Below are 23,848 nucleotides of genomic sequence, written 5' to 3'. Positions count from 1 at the left end.
TATTTTTTCTGCCTCTAGCTGCCACTAGGGGGGAGTATTGCAGCATGCGGAAAGCAGATTTTTTAATTATCATATTTGTATTATTATTATTATCATTATTAATTATTATTGTTATCATTATTCATTATTATTATTGTTAATATTATTATTAGTATTTTTTTTTTAGCATTATTATTATATAATGTATGACAGTATTCAGTAAGCTCATGAGCTCCCCCTAAAGGTGGATAAAGGCAGACAGAATTGTATCATTCACCTATGCAGGGGATTTGGAGCTCTGTATCAGAAAAACAAAAGATCTGCAAGCTATAAAGACGTATTAAGAAATGCATAAGGGTGAACAATATAAAGATGTATATAAAGATAAGTTGTGTTTAATAAAATCCAAATTAGAAGAAAGAAAGCGACGGCACTCTCCAGGCTAGTCTGAACAGGGTCAAACATTAATTTCTTAGCAGCGTTCCAATATGTCGGCTCAGTACTTTGCACAACACAACTGACCTACAGCTGTTTCACGTAGCTCCCTATGTGTCGTCTAGGCCAGTGGTCTTCAATCTGCGGACCTCCAGATGTTGCAAAACTACAACTCCCAGCATGCCCGGACAGCCGTTGGCTGTCCGGGCATGCTGGGAATTGTAGTTTTGCAACATCTGGAGGTCTGCAGGTTAGAGACCACTGGTCTAGGTCATACGTGAAACGGCGGTAGGTCAGTTGTGTTGTGCAAAGTACCGAGCCGGCATGTTGGAACGCTGCTAAGAAATAAATGTTGGACCCTGTTCAGACTAGCCTGGTGAGCGGCATTTCCTTCTTCTTTCCAATTTGGATTTTATTTTACAAACACAACTAATCTTCATATACACAATGTAAACTCATAGTTCACCCCCATGGATTTCTTAATACGTCTTTATAGCTTGCAGATCTTTTTTTTTTCTGATACAGAGCTCCAAATCCCCTGCATAGGTGAATGATACAATTCTGTCTGCCTTTATCCACCTTTAGGGGGAGCTCATGAGCTTACTGAATACTGTCATACATTATATAATTACAATATAGATACAGTCATGGTCGTAAATGTTGGCACCCCTGACATTTTCCTAGAAAAATAAGTATTTCTCACAGGAAAGGATTGCAGTAACACATGTTTTGCTATACACATGTTTATTCCCTTTGTGTATATATATATATATATATATATATATATATATATATATATATATATATATATATATCTCCTCTGTATATATATATATTGCAGTAACACAGGTTTTGCTATACACATGTTTATTCCCTTTGTGTGTATTGGAACTAAACCAAAAAAGGAGGAAAAAAAGCAAATTGGACATAATGTCACCAAACTCCAAAAATGGGCTGGACATAATTATTGGCACCTTTCAAAATCGTGGAAAAACAAGATTGATTCAAGCATGTGATGTTGCTTTATACTCACCTGGGGCAAGTAACAGGTGTGGGCAATATAAAAATCACACCTGAAAGCAGATAAAAAGGAGAGAAGTTCACTTAGTCTCTGCATTGTGTGTCTGTGTGTGTCACACTAAGCATGGACAACAGAAAGAGGGGAAGAGAACTGTCTGAGGACTTGGGAACCAAAATTGTGGGAAAAATATCAACAATCTCAAGGTTACAAGTCCATCTCCAGAGATCTAGATTTGTCTTTGTCCACAGTGCGAAACATTATCAAGAAGTTTACAACCCATGGCACTGTAGATAATCTCCCTGGGCGTGGACGGAAGAGAAACATTGATGAAAGGTGTCAACGCAGGATAGTCCGGATGGTGGATAAGCAGCCCCAAACAAGTTCCAAAGATATTCAAGCTGTCCTGCAGGCTCAGGGAGCATCAGTGTCAGTGCGAACTATCCGTCCACATATAAATGAAATGAAACGCTATGGAGGAGACCCAGGAGGACCTCACTATGGAGGAGACCCAGGAGGAGCCCACTATGGAGGAGGCCCAGGAGGACCCCACTATGGAGGAGACCCAGGAGGACCCCACTATGGAGGAGACCCAGGAGGACCACACTATGGAGGAGGCCCAGGAGGACCCCACTATGGAGGAGACCCAGGAGGACCCCACTATGGAGGAGACCCAGGAGGACCCCACTATGGAGGAGACCCAGGAGGACCCCACTATGGAGGAGACCCAGGAGGACCCCACTATGGAGGAGACCCAGGAGGACCCCACTATGGAGGAGACCCGGGAGGACCCCACTATGGAGGAGACCCGGGAGGACCCCACTATGGAGGAGACCCGGGAGGACCCCACTATGGAGGAGACTCGGGAGGACCCCACTATGGAGGAGACCCAGGAGGACCCCACTATGGAGGAGACCCAGGAGGACCCCACTATGGGGGAGACCCAGGAGGACCCCACTATGGAGGAGACCCAGGAGGACCCCACTATGGGAGGAGACCCAGGAGGACCCCACTATGGCGGAGACCCAGGAGGACCCCACTATGGAGGAGACCCAGGAGGACCCCACTATGGAGGAGACCCAGGAGGACCCCACTATGGAGGAGACCCAGGAGGACCCCACTATGGAGGAGACCCAGGAGGACCCCACTATGGAGGAGACCCAGGAGGACCCCACTATGGAGGAGACCCAGGAGGGCCCCACTATGGAGGAGACCCAGGAGGACCCCACTATGGGGGAGACCCAGGAGGACCCCACTATGGGGGAGACCCAGGAGGACCCCACTATGGCAAAGACCCTGGAGGACCCCACTATGGAGGAGACCCAGGAGGACCCCACTATGGAGGAGACCCAGGAGGACCCCACTATGGTGGAGACCCAGGAGGACCCCACTATGGAGGAGACCCAGGAGGACCCCCACTATGGAGGAGACCCTGGAGGACCCCACTATGGAGGAGACCCAGGAGGACCCCACTATGGAGGAGACCCAGGAGGACCCCACTATGGGGGAGACCCAGGAGGACCCCACTATGGGGGAGACCCAGGAGGACCCCACTATGGCAAAGACCCTGGAGGACCCCACTATGGAGGAGACCCAGGAGGACCCCACTATGGAGGAGACCCAGGAGGACCCCACTATGGTGGAGACCCAGGAGGACCCCACTATGGAGGAGACCCAGGAGGACCCCCACTATGGAGGAGACCCTGGAGGACCCCACTGCTGACACAGAGACGTTATAGGAAGACACTGATTTCACTTATTTTTTCCAAAGGGTGTGCAACCAAATATTAAGTTAAGGTGCCAATAATTTTGTCCAGACCATTCTTGGAGTTTGGTGACATTATGTCCAATTTGCTTTTTTTCCTTCTTTTTTGGTTTAGTTCCAATACACACAAAGGGAATAAACATGTGTATAGCAAAACCTGTGTTACTGCAATATATATATATACAGAGGAGAGGAGATCTATATATATATATACACACAAAGGGAATAAACATGTGTATAGCAAAACATGTGTTACTGCAATCCTTTCCTGTGAGAAATACTTCATTTTATAGAAAAATTTCAGGGGTGACAACATTTACGGCCATGACCGTAATGATGATAATATAAATAATAATGTAAATGATAATATAAATAATAATAAAATAAATAATATAAAATATATTATTTCTATCATCATAATCATCATGTTTATAATTAATATTTATACTATAATTTATTTTATTTATACAGATATTACTGGTTATTTACCAGTGTTTCCCCAACTAGGGTGCCTCCAGCTGTGGCAAAACTACAACTCCCAGCATGTCCGGACAGCCAAAGGCTGTCCGGGCATGCTGGGAGTTGTAGTTTTGCAACAGCTGGAGGCACCCTGGTTGGGAAACACTTGTATATTTAAAGATGGCAGCCTATTGGCTCAATACAGCGCTCTATGTGCTCCCGTATGAGGAGGGGTGATGGGCAATGTGGGGACTGTGCAGAGATAATGACACTATTTAACCGATCACTGTTTACAATGAGACAATGAACTGACAGCGTGTATAATGAATCACCCCCCGAGGAGGGTCCGGGAGATTATCTCCAAAACCCACCAGTACTTACAGTATAATAATAGAGATAATACCCCTGATCATTGGGTGATGGTGCTTGTAATAATCCTATTATGGGTTCAGGGAAGGACGCTTACATGAGGGAATTGTATTATTTATTTCTTTGTTTGTTTATTTATTTATTTATTGTCTTTAGTTATTTATTTATTTTTATTTATTTATTTATTTTATGCATTTACTTAATTTTATTTATTTATGTGTTTCTTATTTTATATATATATATATATATATATATATATATATATATATATATATATATATATATTTTTTTTTTTATATATGTATATTTTTTTTGCTTCTTTATAAATTGTTTCCACAATTATTAAAGGGGTTATCCGGGAAAAAAAATACTTTTTTTTTATATCTTTCAACCAGCTCCAGAAAGTTAAGCAGGTTTGTAAATATTAAAAAAATCTTAATCCTTTCAGTACTTATGAGCTGCTGAAGTTGAGTTGTTCTTTTCTGTCTGGCAACAGTGCTCTCTGCTGACATCTCTGCTGGTCTCGGGAACTGCACAGAGTAGAAGAGGTTTACTATGGGGATTGGCTTCTACTCTGGACAGTTCCCGAGACAGGTGTCATCAGAGAGCACTTAGATTTGTAAATTACTTCAGTTCTTATGAGCTGCTAAAGTTGAGTTGTTCTTTTCTTGAGATGGTGTCCCCGCCGCTCCCGATGGTGACCCCGGGCCTCCGCTGGGCTCTCCGCTGTCTTCTCCGGTCCTCCGCCGCTGTCTTCTCCGGTCCTCCGCCGCTGTCTTCTCCGGTCCTCCGCCGCTGTCTTCTCCGGTCCTCCGCCGCTGTCTTCTCCGGTCCTCCGCCGCTGTCTTCTCCGGTCCTCCGCCGCTGTCTTCTCCGGTCCTCCGCCGCTGTCTTCTCCGGTCCTCCGTCGCTGTCTTCTCCGGTCCTCCGTCGCTGTCTTCTCCGGTCCTCCGCTGTCTTCTCCGGTCCTCCGCTGTCTTCTCCGATCCTCCGCTGTCTTCTCCGATCCTCCGCTGTCTTCTCCGGTCCTCCGCTGTCTTCCGCAAGGCCGTACTGGGCCTGCGTAGCGACGTCATTACACCACTGCGTACGCCATTCCTATTGGATAACAGCAGCAGTATACAGATAGAGTTGGAGGGGAGGTGTGTAACTACTATATATACACTGATCCCATAGAGATAGCAGCAGTATACAGATAGAGTTGGAGGGGAGGGGTATAACTGCTATATATCCTGACCCCATAGAGATAGCAGCAGTATACAGATAGAGCTGGAGGGAGGAGTATAACTACTATATATCCTGATCCCATATAGATAGCAGCAGTATACAGATAGAGCTGGAGGAGAGGTGTATAACTACTATATATCCTGATCCCATAGAGATAGCAGCAGCAGTATACAGATAGAGCTGGAGGGGAGTTGTATAACTATATATATCCTGATCCCATAGAGATAGCAGCAGTATACAGATAGAGCTGGAGGGGAGGTGTATAACTACTATATATCCTGATCCCATAGAGATAGCAGCAGTATACAGATACAGCTGGAGAGGAGGTGTATAACTACTATATATTCTGATCCAATAGAGATAGTAGCAGTATACAGATAGAGCTGCAGGAGAGGTGTATAACTACTATATATCCTGAGCCCATTGATATAGTAGCAGTATACAGATAGAGCTGGAAGAGAGGTGTATAACTAGTACAGTGGTCCCTCAACATACGATGGTAATTCGTTCCAAACGAGCCATCGTTTGTCGAATCCATCGTATGTTGAGGGATTCGTGCAATGTAAAGTATAGGAAGCTGTACTCACCTGTCCCCGCCACTCGAGATGGTGTCCCCGCCGCTCCCGATGGTGATCCCGGGCCTCCACTGGGCTCTCCGCTGTCTTCTCCGGTCCTCCGCTGTCTTCTCCGGTCCTCCTCTGTCTTCTCCGGTCCTCCGCTGTCTTCTCCGGTCCTCTTCTGTCTTCTCCGGTCCTCCGCTGTCTTCTCCGGTCCTCCGCTGTCTTCTCCGGTCCTCTTCTGTCTTCTCCGGTCCTCCGCTGTCTTCTCCGGTCCTCTTCTGTCTTCTCCGGTCCTCCGCTGTCTTCTCCGGTCCTCCGCTGTCTTCTCCGGTCCTCCGCTGTCTTCTCCGGTCCTCCGCTGTCTTCTCCGGTCCTCCGCTGTCTTCTGCGGTCCTCCGCTGTCTTCTCCGGTCCTCCGCTGTCTTCTCCGGTCCTCCGCCGCTGTCTTATCCGGTCCTCCGCTGTCTTCTCCGGTCCTCCGCCGCTGTCTTCTCCGGTCACCGGAGAGGGCCGAGAAGACACCGGAAGACCAGCGCTGGACCCGGAGGGCACCCCGGAGCATCGTGGAGGGGTAAGTAATACTTACCGCACCACACGGGGAACATTAAGCTGCTATCCGGGAGCAGCTTAAGCATTTGGCGCTGCCGGATAGCACTTAATGCGATGGCCCCGACATTAAAAAGCATCGTATGTCGATTTCATCATATGTCGGGGCCATCGTAGGTTGGGGGGGGGTCACTGTATATATCCTGAGCCCATTGATATAGTAGCAGTATACAGATAGAGCTAGAGAGAAGAGAGATATCATCCTGTAGTAGTTAGCTGACTCAGGACTGACCACTTTTTCTCACAAAAGGCTGTCTGGCCATGCTGGGAGTTGTAGTTTTGCAACAGCTGGAGACACACTGTTTGAAAAACACAGTTATATAATAAACACTATGTGATCATTCAGAATGAAGCCACATTTTAGGGTACATTTATGAGCCCCTGTAATTTTACGACTTTCATTTATATTTCTTTATTTAGTTTAGTTTTGTTTAGATTATAAACATTTTTATTATGCAAAAAAAATAAAATAAAATAAAATGACTGGACGATATATAAGTAAGTGCCTGGGTCAGCGTCTCAGCAGGGGACGGGTGACTCCGGGGGGACATACATTATCCCAAGGCCTCAGTCTCAGGACCCTGATGGGCTATAATATTTGGGGTGGACAGGGGGTCTCTGGGGAGCCGTCCCCATGATCTGCTGTGAGCTGTGATAATCTGCTGTAATGCTCCAGCACTGCTGCCTGTAAATCTGCATCCATCACCGCGCAGCCATTCACACTGAATTAACAAGACTCCGCAGTCTTAATTACTTTGTCAGAGATGAAAAATAGTCATTGCTTCAGTCTCCGATCACTTCCACCGCTCTCCAGATAAGAGGCGACAAAGGACCCCGGCGAATGACGCCCAATGAGTCCTGGAGGTGACTGATACGGTGGAGACATCTGATGAGAGACCATGTGTGTGTGTACAGCAGTGGTCTCCAACCTGCGGACCTCCAGATGTTGCAAAAACTACAATTCCCAGCATGCCCGGACAGCCAACGGCTGTCCGGGCATGCTGGGAGTTGTAGTTTTGCAACATCTGGAGGTTCGCAGGTTGGAGACCACTGGTGTATAGGGTCCTGGACAACATGGCGGAGAGTCACATCAACTCAGATGTGTAAAGTTATAACAAAAAGAACAGAAATACACAATATAATGTAACAATAATATCAATACACCAGAAAGAAACTATAATGATATACATGCACCATAAAATGTAACACAGTATAATAAGTCATAAAAAAAAATAATAATAATATAAATACACTATACCAGGTAATCCGATATAATAAACCATCATTTAGATTTAGGATAAATATACCATACAATGTAACACAATGTAATAAACAATATAAATACATCATACAATGTAACACAATGTAAGAAACAATAATATAAATACACCATACAATGTAACACAATGTAATAAACAATAATATAAATATACCATACAATGTAACACAATGTGATAACAATAATATAAATACACCATACAATGCAACACAATGTAATAAACAATAATATAAATACATCATACAATGTAACACAATGTGATAACAATAATATAAATACACCGTACAATGTAACACAATATAATAAACAATAATATAAATACACCATACAATGTAACACAATGTGATAACAATAATATAAATACATCATACAATGTAACACAATGTGATAACAATAATATAAATACACCATACAATGTAACACAATATAAGAAACAACATAAATACACCATACAATGTAACACAATATAATAAACAACAACATAAATACACCATACAATGTAACACAATATAATAAACAACAACATAAATACACCATACAATGTAACACAATATAATAAACAACAACATAAATACACCATACAATGTAACACAATATAATAAACAACAACATAAATACATTATACAATGTAAGCAGGGGTCAAGTCCTGTGGGGGAAAAGTGAGGGAACTCAGTATTCTTGCTGTGGAAAAAGTGCAGGAACTCCGTTCCTGTAGGAATTGAGCCCTGAATGTAAGACAATATAATAAACAATAACATAAATACACCATACAATGCAACACAATGTAATAAACAATAACATAAATACACCATATAATGTAACACAATATAATAAACAATAACATAAATACACCATACAATGCAACACAATGTAATAAACAATAACATAAATACACCATACAATGTAACACAATATAATAAACAACATAAATACATCATACAATGCAACACAATGTAATAAACAATCATTTAAATACACCATATAATGTAACAAAGTATAATAAGCCATAAAGAAAGTATAACAATATGAGGTCACTATACAGTGTAATATTATATAATGCACCATAATTTAAATATAATATAAATACACCATACAATATAACACAATGTAATAAACAATAACATACACTGTAAGACAAATTAATAAAGAATAACATAAATACACCATATATATTAAGCTATAAAGCAAATATAACATTAGAAATGCACCATACAATGTAATACAATCAAATACATTGTAGTTTAGATATAACATAAATACAACATATACAATGTCATAAATAATAATACACCTTCCAATGTAACATAATATAAGTCATAAAGCAAATACAACAATATAAATACACAATACGATATAATACACCATAATTTAGAAATAACATAAATACAGTATACAATGTAACACAATATAACAAGCCATAAAGCAAATATAACAATAGAAAAAGCACATTATAATGTAATAAAATATAATACATCATAATGTAAATAAAACATAAATACACCATACAATGTAATAACATATAATACATCTTAATGTAAAATATTTTAAATACATCATAAATACAATAAACCATAATACAAAATAATACAAATACACCATACAATGTTATAAATATAATAGGAGTTGTAGTTCTGCAACAGCTGGAGGCACCCTGTTTGGGAAACACTGATATAAATACACCATACAATGTAATAACATATAATAAACCATAATATAAAATAATATAAGAACACCATACAGTGTAACATAATTTAATAAACTGCAATATAAATATAAATACATCATACAATGTAATACGATATAGTAAACCATATTATAACTGATACATAAACCAAATACACATATAACACACCATATAATAAAATATTGTAAAATAAACATATGATAACAATAAGATAACATGGTAAAAAGTACAATACAAAATACAATATAATATAATAAAAATAACATATAGCATAGAATATTATAGAAGAAATGTAATAAATCTAACACTATATGACCAAAATATCATAGAAATAAGTTCTAATAAATCGAACAATATTCACAACGTACAGTACAATAGAAATCATTTGATGAATCTAACAATAATATAACATACAATATAATAGAACAGAACTAGATAACATCACAAAATAATAAATAATACATAATATGATGTAAATAAGAATTACAATATAGTATAGGAAACAATGTGACAGTATAAACAGGATTAACATGTCAATTATTAAAAATACAGTATAATCAATATACTAAATGTCACATTATAGCAAAAACAACAATATAACAAATTAAAAAAATGTTTCCCAATCAGGGTGTCTCCAGCTGTTGCAAAACTTTTGCACAGACTGGGGAACTATAGACCATGCAACAGAATTTTTGAACCGGTATGCCTACAGCTGTTGCAAAACTACAACTCCCAGCATGCCCGGACAGCCAAAGGCACTCTCTGTGACATTGTATCCCAACCGGTGTGCCTCCAGCTGTTGCAAAACTACACCTCCAAGCATGCCCAGACAGCTAAAGGCACTCTCTATGACATTGTCTCCCAACCGGTGTGCCTCCAGCTGTTTAAAACTACCCCTCCCAGCATGCCTGGACAGCTAAAGGCACTCTCTACTGCATTGTACCCCACCCGGTGTGCCTCCAGCTGTTGCAAAACTACACCTCCAAGCATGCCCAGACAGCTAAAGGCACTCTCTATGACATTGTCTCCCAACCGGTGTGCCTCCAGCTGTTGCAAAACTACACCTCCAAGCATGCCCAGACAGCTAAAGGCACTCTCTATGACATTGTCTCCCAACCGGTGTGCCACCAGCTGTTGCAAAACTACACCTCCTAGCATGCCCAGACAGCTAAAGGCACTCTCTATGGCAGTGTTCTCCAACCTGCGGACCTCCAGATGTTGCAAAACTACAACTCCCAGCAACATCTGGAGGTCCGCAGGTTGAAGACCACTGCTCTATGGCATTGTATCCCAACCGGTGTGCCTCCAACTGTTTCAAAACTACCCCTCCCAGCATGCCCAGACAGCTAAAGGTACTCTCTATGGCATTGTATCCAAACCGGTGTGCCTCCAGCTGTTGCAAAACTACACCTCCCAGCATGCCCAGACAGCTAAAGGTACTCTCTATGGCATTGTATCCCAACCGGTGTGCCTCCAACTGTTGCAAAACTACACCTCCAAGCATGTCCGGGCATGCTGGGAGTTGTAGTTTTGCAACAGCTGGAGGCACCTTTGTTTGGGAAACACTGATAAATAACCTGGAATAACTGATCATAGCTGTGCTTCAGTAAAACGGAATTATACACATAATGATGATGATGATGATGAAAATAATAATAATAATACATTTTATATTATTATTAATATTTATATTATTATCACCTTTGGCTGTCCGGGCATGCTGGAAGTTGTAGTTTTGCAACAGCTGGAGGCACCCTGGTTGGGAAACCCCCTTTTAAAGGGGTACTCCCGTGGAAAACTTTTTTTTTTTTTTTTTAATCAACTGGTGCCAGAAAGTTAAACAGATTTGTAAATTACTTTTATTAAAGAATCTTAATCCTTCCAGTACTTATTAGCTGCTGAATACTACAGAGGAAATTCTTTTTTTTTTTTTGTAACACAGAGCTCTCTGCTGACATCTCTGTCCTTTTTAAGAACTGTCCAGAGTAGAAGAAAATCCCCGTAGCAAACATATGCTGCTCTGGACAGTTCCTAAAATGGACAGAGATGTCAGCAGAGAGCACTGTGGTCATCGTGTCAGCAGAGAGCTCTGTGTTGCAAAAAGAAAATCGTTTCCTCTGTTGTATTCAGCAGCTAATAAGTACTGGAAGGATTAAGATTCTTTTAATAGAAGTAATTTACAAATCTGTTTAACTTTCTGGCACCAGCTGATTTAAAAAATAATAAAAATAAAAGTTTTCCACGGGAGTTCCCCTTTAAACATTAGTTTGTAAGCAATATATTGTATAAGGATATGTGTGTGTGTATATTTATATATATATATATATATATATATATATAAGAAAATATATCTATTTTTTAAAATTCAAGTGATGTGGTAGTGATGCGGAAAATAGAAATAAAAAGACCAGTTATACAATATATATAATTTATTATTATTAATATTATTATTAATATTATTCTATAATAAAAAGTACAATATGGTAAAGCATACAACAATATTTAACAAAACATGATAGCATAGCAAAATATAGTCTGTAACTTTACATAATATAATGTAGTGTTTTATACTATAATTTATAATATGGAATATACATGTATACACTATAGCAGCGGTCTCCAACCTGCGGACCTCCAGATGTTGCAAAACTACAACTCCCAGCCTTCGGCTGTTCGGGCATGCTGGGAGTTGTAGTTTTGCAACATCTGGAGGTCCGCAGGTTGGAGACCATTGCACTATAGTATAATTCGATAACCTAATATAATTTACTATAATAAAACATTGTGATTCTTCAGGCTATTAGAAATCCCATGTAGAGAAGACATTACTAGATCCCTCCCAAATCTTCCTGTTTGATGTGGAATTAAAGGGGTACTCTGGTGGAAAACTATTTTTTTTTTTTTTTTTATCAACTGGTGCCAGAAAGTTAAACAGATTTGGAAATCTTAATCCTTCCAGTACTTATCAGCTGCTGTATGCTCCACAGGAAGTGGTGTAGTTCTTTCCAGTCTGACTACAGTGCTCTCTGCTGCCACTTCTGTCCGTATAAGGAACTGTCCAGACTAGAAGCAAATCCCCATAGCAAACCTCTCCTGACATGGACAGAGGTGTCAGCAGAGAGCACTGTGGTCAGACTGGAAAGAACTACACAACTTCCTGTGGAGCATACAGCAGCTGATAAGTCCTGGAAGGATTAAGATTTTTTTTTTAATAGAAGTAATTTACAAATCAGTATAACTTTCTGGCACCAGTTGATTTGAATTTATTTTTAACCCTTTCAACGGGGTAATCCCAAGGTTGTACTGGAAAGAACTACACAACTTCCTGTGGAGCATACAGCAGCTGATGAGTACTGGAGTACCAATTTGTTTAACTTTCTGGCATCAGTTGATTTAAAAAAAAAAAAAAAAGTTTCCACCGGAGTACCCCTTTAATCCTTTTGTCAGTCTTTTAACTTTTGCAAAAGTTTAGGCGCCCCTACATGTTCTGGAATTTTTATCAGATTATTATAGTTTTTATATATTTATCAAAATTGAAATACTGAGAGTAAAATGTGTCTGGTATAGGACCCCTATAACAGTGGTCTCCAACCTGCGGACCTCCAGATGTTGCAAAACTACAACTCCCAGCATGCCCGGACAGCCGTTGGCTGTCCGGGCATGCTGGGAGTTGCAGTTTTGCAACATCTGGAGGTCCGCAGGTTGGTGACCACTGCCCTATAACATCTGATAGACCCCCTGCCTGTCATCTGCTCAGGTTATGTACATTTATTACTTATCTTTTTTTCCCATATACTATTTATGTACCAGGAAGATCAGGCTGAACAAGTACTAAAGAATCAGATCAGCAAAGGACATACACTGCTCAGTGATAATACAACTAACACTTCCCATAAGGAAACCTGGGAGACGGGATATGAATGTTCTACTATAAGGGTCCAATCACTTCAGGGTCATGCAGAGAAAAGAGGTTCTGCAGAACCCCGGTCATTCTGATCCTGTATAGGTCATTGTTGAGGGATATAATAGAATCCACCACAAAGGTGATATCCAGAGCCAAAAGTGACAATGGTGGAGCGGTCCTGGGGGACAGTGGAGCATGTGGAGCAGTTTCCGCACCATCACCCGAGCGCTCATCTGTGACAGAGGGGATTAACCCATAAATGTATGGCCTGATTATTAGAATCTGAGATGGACAAAAGCTTCAGAACCGAATCACTGACTCCTCTCTATAAACCGTATAGATCACTCAAAGGCAAGAAAGAAAATATAATAAAGACCATCAAGGAGGTGAAGAAATACAGAATACTGGGTCATGTGTGACATCCAAACCTGCATCCCATAATATAACTACTATAATACTGTTCTTATATACAAGAATATAACTACTATAATACTGCTCCTATATACAAGAATATATCTACTATAATACTGCTCCTATATACAAGAATATAACTACTATAATACTGCCTCCTATATACAAGAATATAACTACTATAATACTCCCCCTATATACAAGAATATAACTACTATAATACTACTCCTATATACAAGAATATAACTACTATAATACTGCTCCTATATACAAGAATATAACTACTATAATACTGCTCCTATATACAAGAATATAATTACTATAATACTGCTCCTATATACAAGAATATAACTATAATACTGCTCCTATATACAAGAATATAAGTACTATAATACTGCCCCTATATACAAGAATATAACTACTATAATACTGCTCCTATATACAAGAATATAACTACTATAATACTGTTCCTATATACAAAAATATAACTACTATAATACTGCCTCCTATATACAAGAATATAACTACTATAATACTGCTCCTATATACAAGAATATAACTACTATAATACTGCTCCTATATACAAGAATATAACTACTATAATACTGCTCCTATATACAAGAATATAACTACTATAATACTGCTCCTATATACAAGAATATAACTACTATAATACTGCTCCTATATACAAGAATATAACTACTATAATACTGCTCCTATATACAAGAATATAACTACTATAATACTGCTCCTATATACAAGAATATAACTACTATAGTACTGCCCCCTATATACAAGAATATAACTACTATATTACTGCTCCTATATACAAGAATATATTTACTATAATACTGCTCCTATATACAAGAATATAACTACTATAATACTGCTCCTATATACAAGAATATAACTACTATAATACTGCCTCCTATATACAAGAATATAACTACTATAATACTGTTCTTATATACAAGAATATAACTACTATAATACTGCTCCTATATACAAGAATATATCTACTATAATACTGCTCCTATATACAAGAATATAACTACTATAATACTGCCTCCTAGCTGTGAGGTTGTGTGTCTGTAGTTCTCCTGATGTCTGGAGCAAGCCCAGGGCGGGGCCACCCTGGGCGGGGAAGCTCCCCAAGCAAGGCCCAGGCTTCTCGGCCTACACTGGAGGAAAACTCCCAGACTCTTTTTGATGGAGATGAAAATCCTGAAGTGGATGTTGTACACCAAAGTCCTCAGCATGGAAGCACTACAAGTGCAAGGATGGAAGATAAAGAAATGGATGTTTGTAAAGCAAAGAAAGAAGCAGCAGAAAGTGTTTGTGAGACACGTGTAATGATACAGTCGGCCGGCCAAGGCTCTCAGTGTGGGGAACAACCAAAAGGCTCCCAGAAAGTAAGTCCTGTAAGAGACAACAAGTCTGCTATTCAAGGCCATGATGGTGCACAGGAGGTGAGGGGATCACAGGCAGCAGGTGTGCAGCTCCACTCTCCAGCACAGAGACAGAGGAGGACATCTCTGGAGAGGCAGACATTACAGGAGAACCTACAGCAACAAGAGGTGGTCTCCAGCATGACCCGCTCAGGCCGCACCAGATCCCAGGCTGGAGGTAAGAGCCAAAATACTGCAGAGGGGTCTATGGGGGTGACACCTGGGAAATTTGTGGAGAAATCTCTAAGTGTCTGCAAAACTGTTCCTGCCCCGGACTCTGACCTGGCTTCAGCAGATACAAGCAGCCATGGCTCCGTATTCATCCAGCCCGAGAGTCTATCCAGACCCCACCAGCAGGGCAAAGAGACCACCCGGGCACCAGAGCTACAGCTGGCGGAGGAGATCCCAGCACTGGTGAGGAGGATGGAGGAGCTGAAACACCAAAAACAAATGCTACAGATGCAGATTGACTGTGTATACAAACTAAAGACTGCGAACCCACAGTACAAGTCCATGCATGACAACAAACTGTATACACTGAGCACAGAGCTGGCCACCATAGTGAGCGAGATGGACTGTTTACTGGAGAGGATGGGACCACTGGCGGAATCCTATAGGAACCAGGAGCGCTTTTCCCAGTACCAGCTAAATTTTGATTCTGAGCCCAGATCAGATGTAATACCTGACATCACCGCAGAGGAGCCCCAGGAGGTGAAAAGACCCCTAATAAAACCCCCAAACTTCACCTTTAAGGATCAGCATAAGTATGGAGAACAGCAACATCAGAGACCTGCAGCTGTTCCTAAACAAGAGCCTGCAATTCCGGTACCTGCAGAGGCACCGCAAGTCCCAGAGGACCCAGTACATGAGGAGGACAGTGGACATTTGCCGGTGTATGAAGGTGATGGGGTAATGGAGCAGAGCTCTAATGTTGGGGCACGGACTGGGGGTGCGGACTGTGATAATGTTGGGGCACGGACTGGGGGTGAGGACTGTGATGATGTTGGGGCACGGACTGGGGGTGAGGACTGTAATGATGTTGGGGCACGGACTGGGGGTGCGGACTGTGATGTTCCTGAGGGGTCGGTGGCTGGAGGGGGTGCACAATCTGTGTGGGGTGTTGTGTCTAATGATGATATAGAGGTGGATGGGACAGGTGATGTTGTACACAATAATGTGCAGGATTTCCCCCCTTTACCTACAAGTACAGCAGATGTGGCAGGGCCCCCTAGAGTAGACCCCAACCCTGTAAGACAGGACGCAGGGACCCGCCAGGTTCCTCCTAGAAATGCCTGGAGCCGTGGTGCTCCATCTTTCACCTCCAGCACCAATTACACTGGCCAGGCATTTAAAAGGAGGAACGTGGTGAGATTTCGGCACAGAGGTGCCAAGGAGGACCTTCCGGATAGGAGGTTTGTGGTGAGGGAGCTCCTGTGCCATCAGATGGGGTTTGTGCCAGCGGACATCTTGGCAGTAATAAACCTACCAGATAGACAGGGCTATGATGTCAGCTTTAAGCTCATGTCTAATCTGGATAGGTTCTGGTCCAACTTCCCCAGGTTCAGAGACGCAGAGGGTTGGAGTAAGTTCAGTTTTATTCCCATATCCAAGCCAGATACCGTCATCATAAACATCATCTTCTGGAATGAATCTGTTCCTCCCCAGGACATTGTGGTGTGGCTCCGCAGACATTGTGACCTGGTGTCTGATCTCACCAAGAACAGAGATGATGACGGTATCTGGACTGGAGGGTGGAAGGTCTTGGTGAAGCTGCGCCAACATGGGAACATCACCCAACATCTGCCCAACTCCTTCTTTATTGGGAGGGAAAAGGGTGTTTGCTTCTACCCCGGTCAGCCAAGAAAGTGTTTTAAATGTGGTAAACCTGGGCATCTGGCTAACACCTGTACCGTGGTAAAATGTAACCTGTGTGGTGAGACTGGTCACCTAAGTGCTGACTGTCACAACATCAGATGTAATTTATGTGGTGAGATCGGTCACCCTCACCGGGACTGTCCCAATGCCTGGCACAACATCTGCCGGGAGCTTCCTGATGAGGACCTTGTGGCGGGGGCAGAGGCCGTAGAGGAGGAGACTTTAATATCAGGCCCTATTCTGACCAGACAGGAGGTCCAGACAGATGTGAGTAACACTGCACCAACACCTCAGCAGTCAGAGAGCACACAGGGGGACATGGAGGTTGTGCCACAAGACCAGCAGCAGCCAGGGGTGTCCACTTCTGTGTCTGAGGGGAATAGGATACAGCAAAATAAGAGGAGGAAAAAAGACAAGTCCTCCCGCAGGCCTGAGGGGGAGAACAGCTCCGGCCAAACCACGAAGAAAAGGGCTGACAACAGGGCAGGAGTGATGGTCGTGTCCAACAGGTACGAGGTCCTGTCAGAGTCCGAGGGAGATCTGGACACTGAATTGAAAAGAATAGAGGATGACTGTGATGGTGACACAAGGGACCAACCCCCAATAAAAAAGAGACCCCCGAGTGTAAAACCTGAGGTAGGGTCAGACATGGAGACAGGTGGTGGACAGCGGGACTCAGATTCTGACTTGTGATGATGGGGATCAGGTCTCTGCTCTTCTTTCTTATCATGGCGGGGTTTACTTTAAGGGTAACTTCTAATAATGTGAACAGTATTAAAGTGAGGAGGACACGGCACATAGTCTATGACTATCTTAGGGATCTGGACACAGATGTCATCTTCATACAGGAGACGCGCCTGACTTCTTCGGGGTATTTACGTGAGGCTGAGAGGGAATGGACGCCTGGGCCTTCTTTCTGGTCACTGGCTGTGGAGCCTTATGCCGGGGTGGCCATACTGTTTACCACCAGGGATGTGACAGTACATAGGATGACAGAGGTCGTCATGGGTAGGTGTCTGATCCTAGAGGTCACTATCCATGGTAGAAGACTCCGGCTAATAAATATCTATGGCCCACAGACAGTGACAGAAAGGGTCCAGCTATTTAATGAGGTAAAACCATATCTATTCACATCTGTTCCTGTAATCATGGCCGGGGATTTTAATGTCACTAGGACATCAGGTGACAGGTCCTCAGGCAGAGCAGTGGCCAGGGACTCCAAGGTCCTAAATAACATCATATTGCAGGCCGGTCTGAATGATGTCTTCACACAGGGTGGAAGGAAGCCCAAACTAACATACACATGTTCTGACAGGAGCAGTAGAATAGATATGGCGTTTGTGGGTCCTGAAGAATTTATTAGTGATAGGACTGAGAGAACTGTCCCTTATTCGGATCACATGGCCTTAGCTTTCTGCCTTGGTGTCAGTAAGCGCCCAGATATTGGAAGGGGTCTTTGGAAGCTTAATTCCAGTATCTTGGAGGATGTCTATGTCCAGAAATGTGTTCATTCCTTTATGCAGAGTCAGCTAGAGCGGGTGGACTTCTATGATGATATGGCCGCCTGGTGGGAGGATGTCAAGGATGAGATCAGAACCCTCTTAAGGAGACTGTCCTTTAAAAAGGGGAGGAGTAAGTATGGCCAGTATCTCAAACTGCGCAAAGAATTGGAGTCACTATATTCGGCGGGTGGGGACCAACAAAGGATTGACCGGCTGAAATCTGAGATAAGGCAGTATCAGTACAGCAGGTATACCTCCCTGGTTCTTGAACGGGATTATGGGTCCTTAGGGTCTCCTGATCCCTTTGAGAATTGCCGGGAGCGGGTGGCAAATAAATCTGTCACCGGTCTCACTGACTCCCAGGGTGTTTTGCAGGAATCTCGGGAGGGTATCCTGGGGGTGGTGAGATCGTACTATGCTGACTTGTTTCAGAGGAAAGTTTTGGATAGAGACAAGATGACCCAATTCTTGGAGACAACTCCGCTCCCTGATACTAATGATTTGGACTTTTCTCCTTTGACAGCAGAATTGACGGTGGCGGAGGTCAAAGAGGCCATTGATAAGTTACATCTGAAGAAGGCACCAGGTCCAGATGGGATAACAGCAGAATTCTATAAGACATTCAGAGACCTCTTGGCCCCAATCCTCGTGGATGTTTACACAAATTGTCTAGAAAGTCACCTGATGCCTCCATCCATGAGAGTGTCCTCGCTGATTCTGCTGTCTAAAGGTAAAGAGCCGAGTGACATCAAGAACTGGAGGCCAATTGCCCTCTTGAATGTCGACAGGAAGATTCTGGCAAAGATCCTGTTTTCTAGGTTAGTTTGTCTGTCCCCGGCACTGTTGGCAGGCTGTCAGTATGGCACAGTAAAAGGGCGGAACATCTCTGGGGCAGTGATCTCCATAAGGGAGATGTTCGAGAGATGTAAAGCCCTGAGGTGTGGGAGATATGTTGTGAGTCTTGACCAGGCTAAAGCCTTTGACAGAGTTGATCACGAGTATCTATGGGCCACTTTGTCAAAGTACGGTATTCCGGGAAAATTCATTAATTGGCTGAAGACTTTGTATTGTGAGGCCGAGAGCTTTCCTCTGATCAATGGTTGGCAGGGTGACACCTTCAGGGTTGAGGCGGGGGTGAGACAAGGTTGCCCACTGAGTCCGCTGCTGTATGTATTTGCCTTAGACCCGTTTCTGAGGTCACTGCAGGAGTGTGGTTTTCAGGGGGTGCCGGTCCCCCACTGCCTGCCCCTGAGTGTTGTTGCCTACGCGGATGATGTGACTGTAGTGATATCTGAGCCTCGTGAGGTGGAGATGTTGTCTGCAGCCATCAGAAGTTACTCGGAGGCCTCAGGGTCTCTGGTCAACCTTGAGAAGAGTCAAGCTCTCTGGATCTCTGATACTGATCCAGACTTTGATCTGCCCCAATTTGTGAGAGCCTCCACCTATATTAAAATCCTAGGGGTCAAATTCGGGAGGGACGATAACGCCAAACTTAATTGGGAAGAGAAGTTGGAAGCCGGAAATGCAAAGGTTCAGCGATGGAAGAACTGGAGGCTGACCTATAGAGAAAGGGTTAAAATGTTGAAGACTTACCTGGTCCCCGTCTTCTTGTATGTCTCTGTCGTTTTTCCTTTGCCAGAATCTTTCTCCGCTCGGCTCTTTAGCCTGTTCTTCCAAATGTTTTGGGGGAACAGGTTGAACCCAATAAAAAGAGGGATCACCTACCTACAGAGGAGAGAGGGTGGGTTGGATATGCTGAATCCAAGGGTGTTCTTTGACTCCATGTTTCTAAAAGTAAATTTTGGTTGCCTGGACTCAAACAACAGCTCCCTGTGGGCGAATAGTATCAGGGACTGGATATTGCCTTTTGCAGAGTCTTGGGTGCGAGGCGGCAGTCTCAAGAGGGGGAGATGGACGCGTGACTACCTCCCCCCGTACCTGGAATACGGGCTCAGATGTCTGAAGAGATGGCGCATTGAGAAGTCTTATATAGAGAGTAAGACCCGTAAGGACCTTTATGTCAGGGTTTGTAGGACCTTTTTCTTTTTACAACCAGCACTAAGGGACTGTACATCCGTCATCTTACGGGACAGTCTGAGGCTTCTAAACAGTGTGAGGCTCCCGAACAAATTCCATGACATCGCCTGGCTGTCCTTACACGGGAAACTGTTCGTAAGAGGGAATTTAAAATACCTGAGTCTGTCTGATCGGAAGTGTCCCCTGGGGTGTCAGGAGGAGGAGACCATGACACATTTTATATCGGAGTGCTGGGGAGGGCGACACATATGGCAGACGATATCCAACAAGCTAAGAATCCAAAGACTACAGACCTTAAAATACCCAGAAATAATTTACGGTGTAACATCTAGTGTGAGTGACATTGACAGGGAAACGTTATATATCATCATATCTGTCATAAAATACTACCATTGGCACACCAGGACCCGAGTCTCCATGTACAGTGAACCCTTCCATGATAGGAGAGCAGTAGACCTGATCATGTCAGAGCTGAGGTGGATCAAGTGTTTGGAGATCAGGAAGGATGAGAAAAATCTATCATTATGGAGGAACGTGTATATAGAATGATATTTACCTTCATGATGCTTTTGTGTTGTTCATTTATTTACTTCTCATTTAAAAGCAATGGGCTTTTTTCTAAGTTAGCATTGTTTCTTTTGTAATGGAAGTGTATGATTTTTAATATTTGATATTGTTTTGATAATTTTGGTCGAGTGTAGTGTAATATTTATGTTTGTTTTTTACTAATAAAAATTGCCTCCTATATATAAGAATATAACTACTATAATACTGTTCTTATATACAAGAATATAACTACTATAATACTGCTCCTATATACAAGAATATAACTACTATAATACTGCTCCTATATACAAGAATATAACTACTATAATACTGCTCCTATATACAAGAATATAACTACTATAATACTGCTCCTATATACAAGAATATAACTAGTATAATACTGCCTCCTATATACAAGAATATAACTACTATAATACTGCTCCTATATACAAGAATATAACTACTATAATACTGCTCCTATATACAAGAATATAACTACTATAATACTGCCTCCTATATACAAGAATATAACTACTATAATACTGCTCCTATATACAGGAATATAACTACTATAATACTGTTCCTATATACAAGAATATAACTACTATAATACTGCTCCTATATACAAGAATATAACTACTATATTACTGCTCCTATATACAAGAATATAACTGCTATAATACTGCCTCCTATATACAAGAATATAACTACTATAATACTGCCGCTATATACAAGAATATAACTACTATAATACTGCTCCCATATACAAGAATATAACTACTATAATACTGCTCCCATATACAAGAATATAACTACTATAATACTGCTCCTATATACAAGAATATAACTACTATAATACTGCCTCCTATATACAAGAATATATCTACTATAATACTGCCCCTATATACAAGAATATAACTACTATAATACTGCTCCTATATACAAGAATATAACTACTATAATACTGCCCCTATATACAAGAATATAACTACTATAATACTGTTCCTATATACAAGAATATAACTACTATAATACTGCTCCTATATACAAGAATATAACTACTATAATACTGCTCCTATATAAAAGAATATAACTACTATAATACTGCCTCCTATATACAAGAATATAACTACTATAATACTGCTCCTATATACAAGAATATAACTACTATATTACTGCTCCTATATACAAGAATATATCTACTATAATACTGCTCCTATATACAAGAATATAACTGCTATAATACTGCCTCCTATATACAAGAATATAACTACTATAATACTGCCGCTATATACAAGAATATAACTACTATAATACTGCTCCCATATACAAGAATATAACTACTATAATACTGCTCCTATATACAAGAATATAACTACTATAATACTGCCTCCTATATACAAGAATATATCTACTATAATACTGCCCCTATATACAAGAATATAACTACTATAATACTGCCCCTATATACAAGAATATAACTACTATAATACTGTTCCTATATACAAGAATATAACTACTATAATACTGCTCCTATATACAAGAATATAACTACTATAATACTGCTCCTATATAAAAGAATATAACTACTATAATACTGCTCCTATATACAAGAATATAACTACTATAATACGGCTCCTATATAAAAGAATATAACTACTATAATACTGCTCCTATATACAAGAATATAACTACTGTAATACTGCTCCTATATACAAGAATATAACTACTATAATACTGCTCCTATATACAAGAATATAACTACTATAATACTGCTCCTATATACAAGAATATAACTACTATAATACTGCTCCTATATACAAGAATATAACTACTATAATACTGCTCCTATATACAAGAATATAACTACTATAATACTGCCTCCTATATACAGGAATATAACTACTATAATACTGCTCCTATATACAAGAATATAACTACTATAATACTGCTCCTATATACAAGAATATAACTACTATAATACTGCCTCCTATATACAAGAATATAACTACTATAATACTGCTCCTATATACAAGAATATAACTACTATTTCCGGACGTCCCTTCTTTGCTGTCATTGACTTTTATTGACATTGGACAGAATCTTTCCCCCGTCCCCTCAGTATTAATCGGTCCTGGCAGCTCTAATTGATTGGATTCTTAATTGCTGCGGAGGATTAATTGTCCTGATACTTCACTGTCATTCGCCTTTTCTGTCGCTGTCACCAGAGTTTCGTGTTTATTCACATCAGGCAGATACAATTCTCCCAATCCATCTCAATGCCAGCGGGTACCCAGAGAACCCACATCCCAGGAGACACAGTATAAGGAACACAGTGTGCCTCCAGCTGTTGCAAAAGTACAACTCCCAGCATGCCCGGACAGCCGATGGCTGTCCGGGCATGCTGGGAGTTGTAGTTTTGCAACAGCTGGAGGCACACTGGTTGGGAAACACTACATTAGATTCTGCAGTTTGACTTAGACCTTATTGGGCTTCCGGCCAGGCCTAGGACAATCTACTATATATCCTGATCCCATAGAGATAGCAGCAGTATACAGATCGAGCTGGAGAGATGTATAACTACTATATATTCTGATCCAATAGATATAGCAGCAGTATACAGATAGAGCTGGAGGGGGAGTTGTATAACTATTATATATCCTGATCCCATAGAGATAGCAGCAGTATACAGATAGAGCTGGAGGGAGGTGTATAACTACTATATATCCTGATCCCATATAGAT

The 23,848-nt window shown here is 41.4% G+C and overlaps 1 protein-coding gene across 1 annotated transcript; it reads left to right on the top strand.

Annotated features, from left to right (window-relative positions):
* Window positions 1–14,723: 14,723 nt before the first annotated feature.
* LOC130277528 (uncharacterized) lies at window positions 14,724–21,180 on the top strand. The gene is made up of 3 exons (XM_056528205.1): window positions 14,724–16,045; window positions 19,045–19,496; window positions 21,163–21,180. The coding sequence occupies exons 1-3, from the start codon at window positions 14,800–14,802 to the stop codon at window positions 21,178–21,180; spliced, it is 1,716 nt and encodes a 571-aa protein (XP_056384180.1). The 5' UTR covers window positions 14,724–14,799.
* Window positions 21,181–23,848: the final 2,668 nt, after the last annotated feature.

The sequence above is a fragment of the Hyla sarda genome, chromosome 6, assembly GCF_029499605.1.
Source record: "Hyla sarda isolate aHylSar1 chromosome 6, aHylSar1.hap1, whole genome shotgun sequence".
Lineage (NCBI taxonomy): Eukaryota > Metazoa > Chordata > Amphibia > Anura > Hylidae > Hyla > Hyla sarda.
The sequence above is the reverse complement of the archived record's forward strand: the minus strand, read 5'-3'. Positions and strand labels throughout refer to the sequence as shown.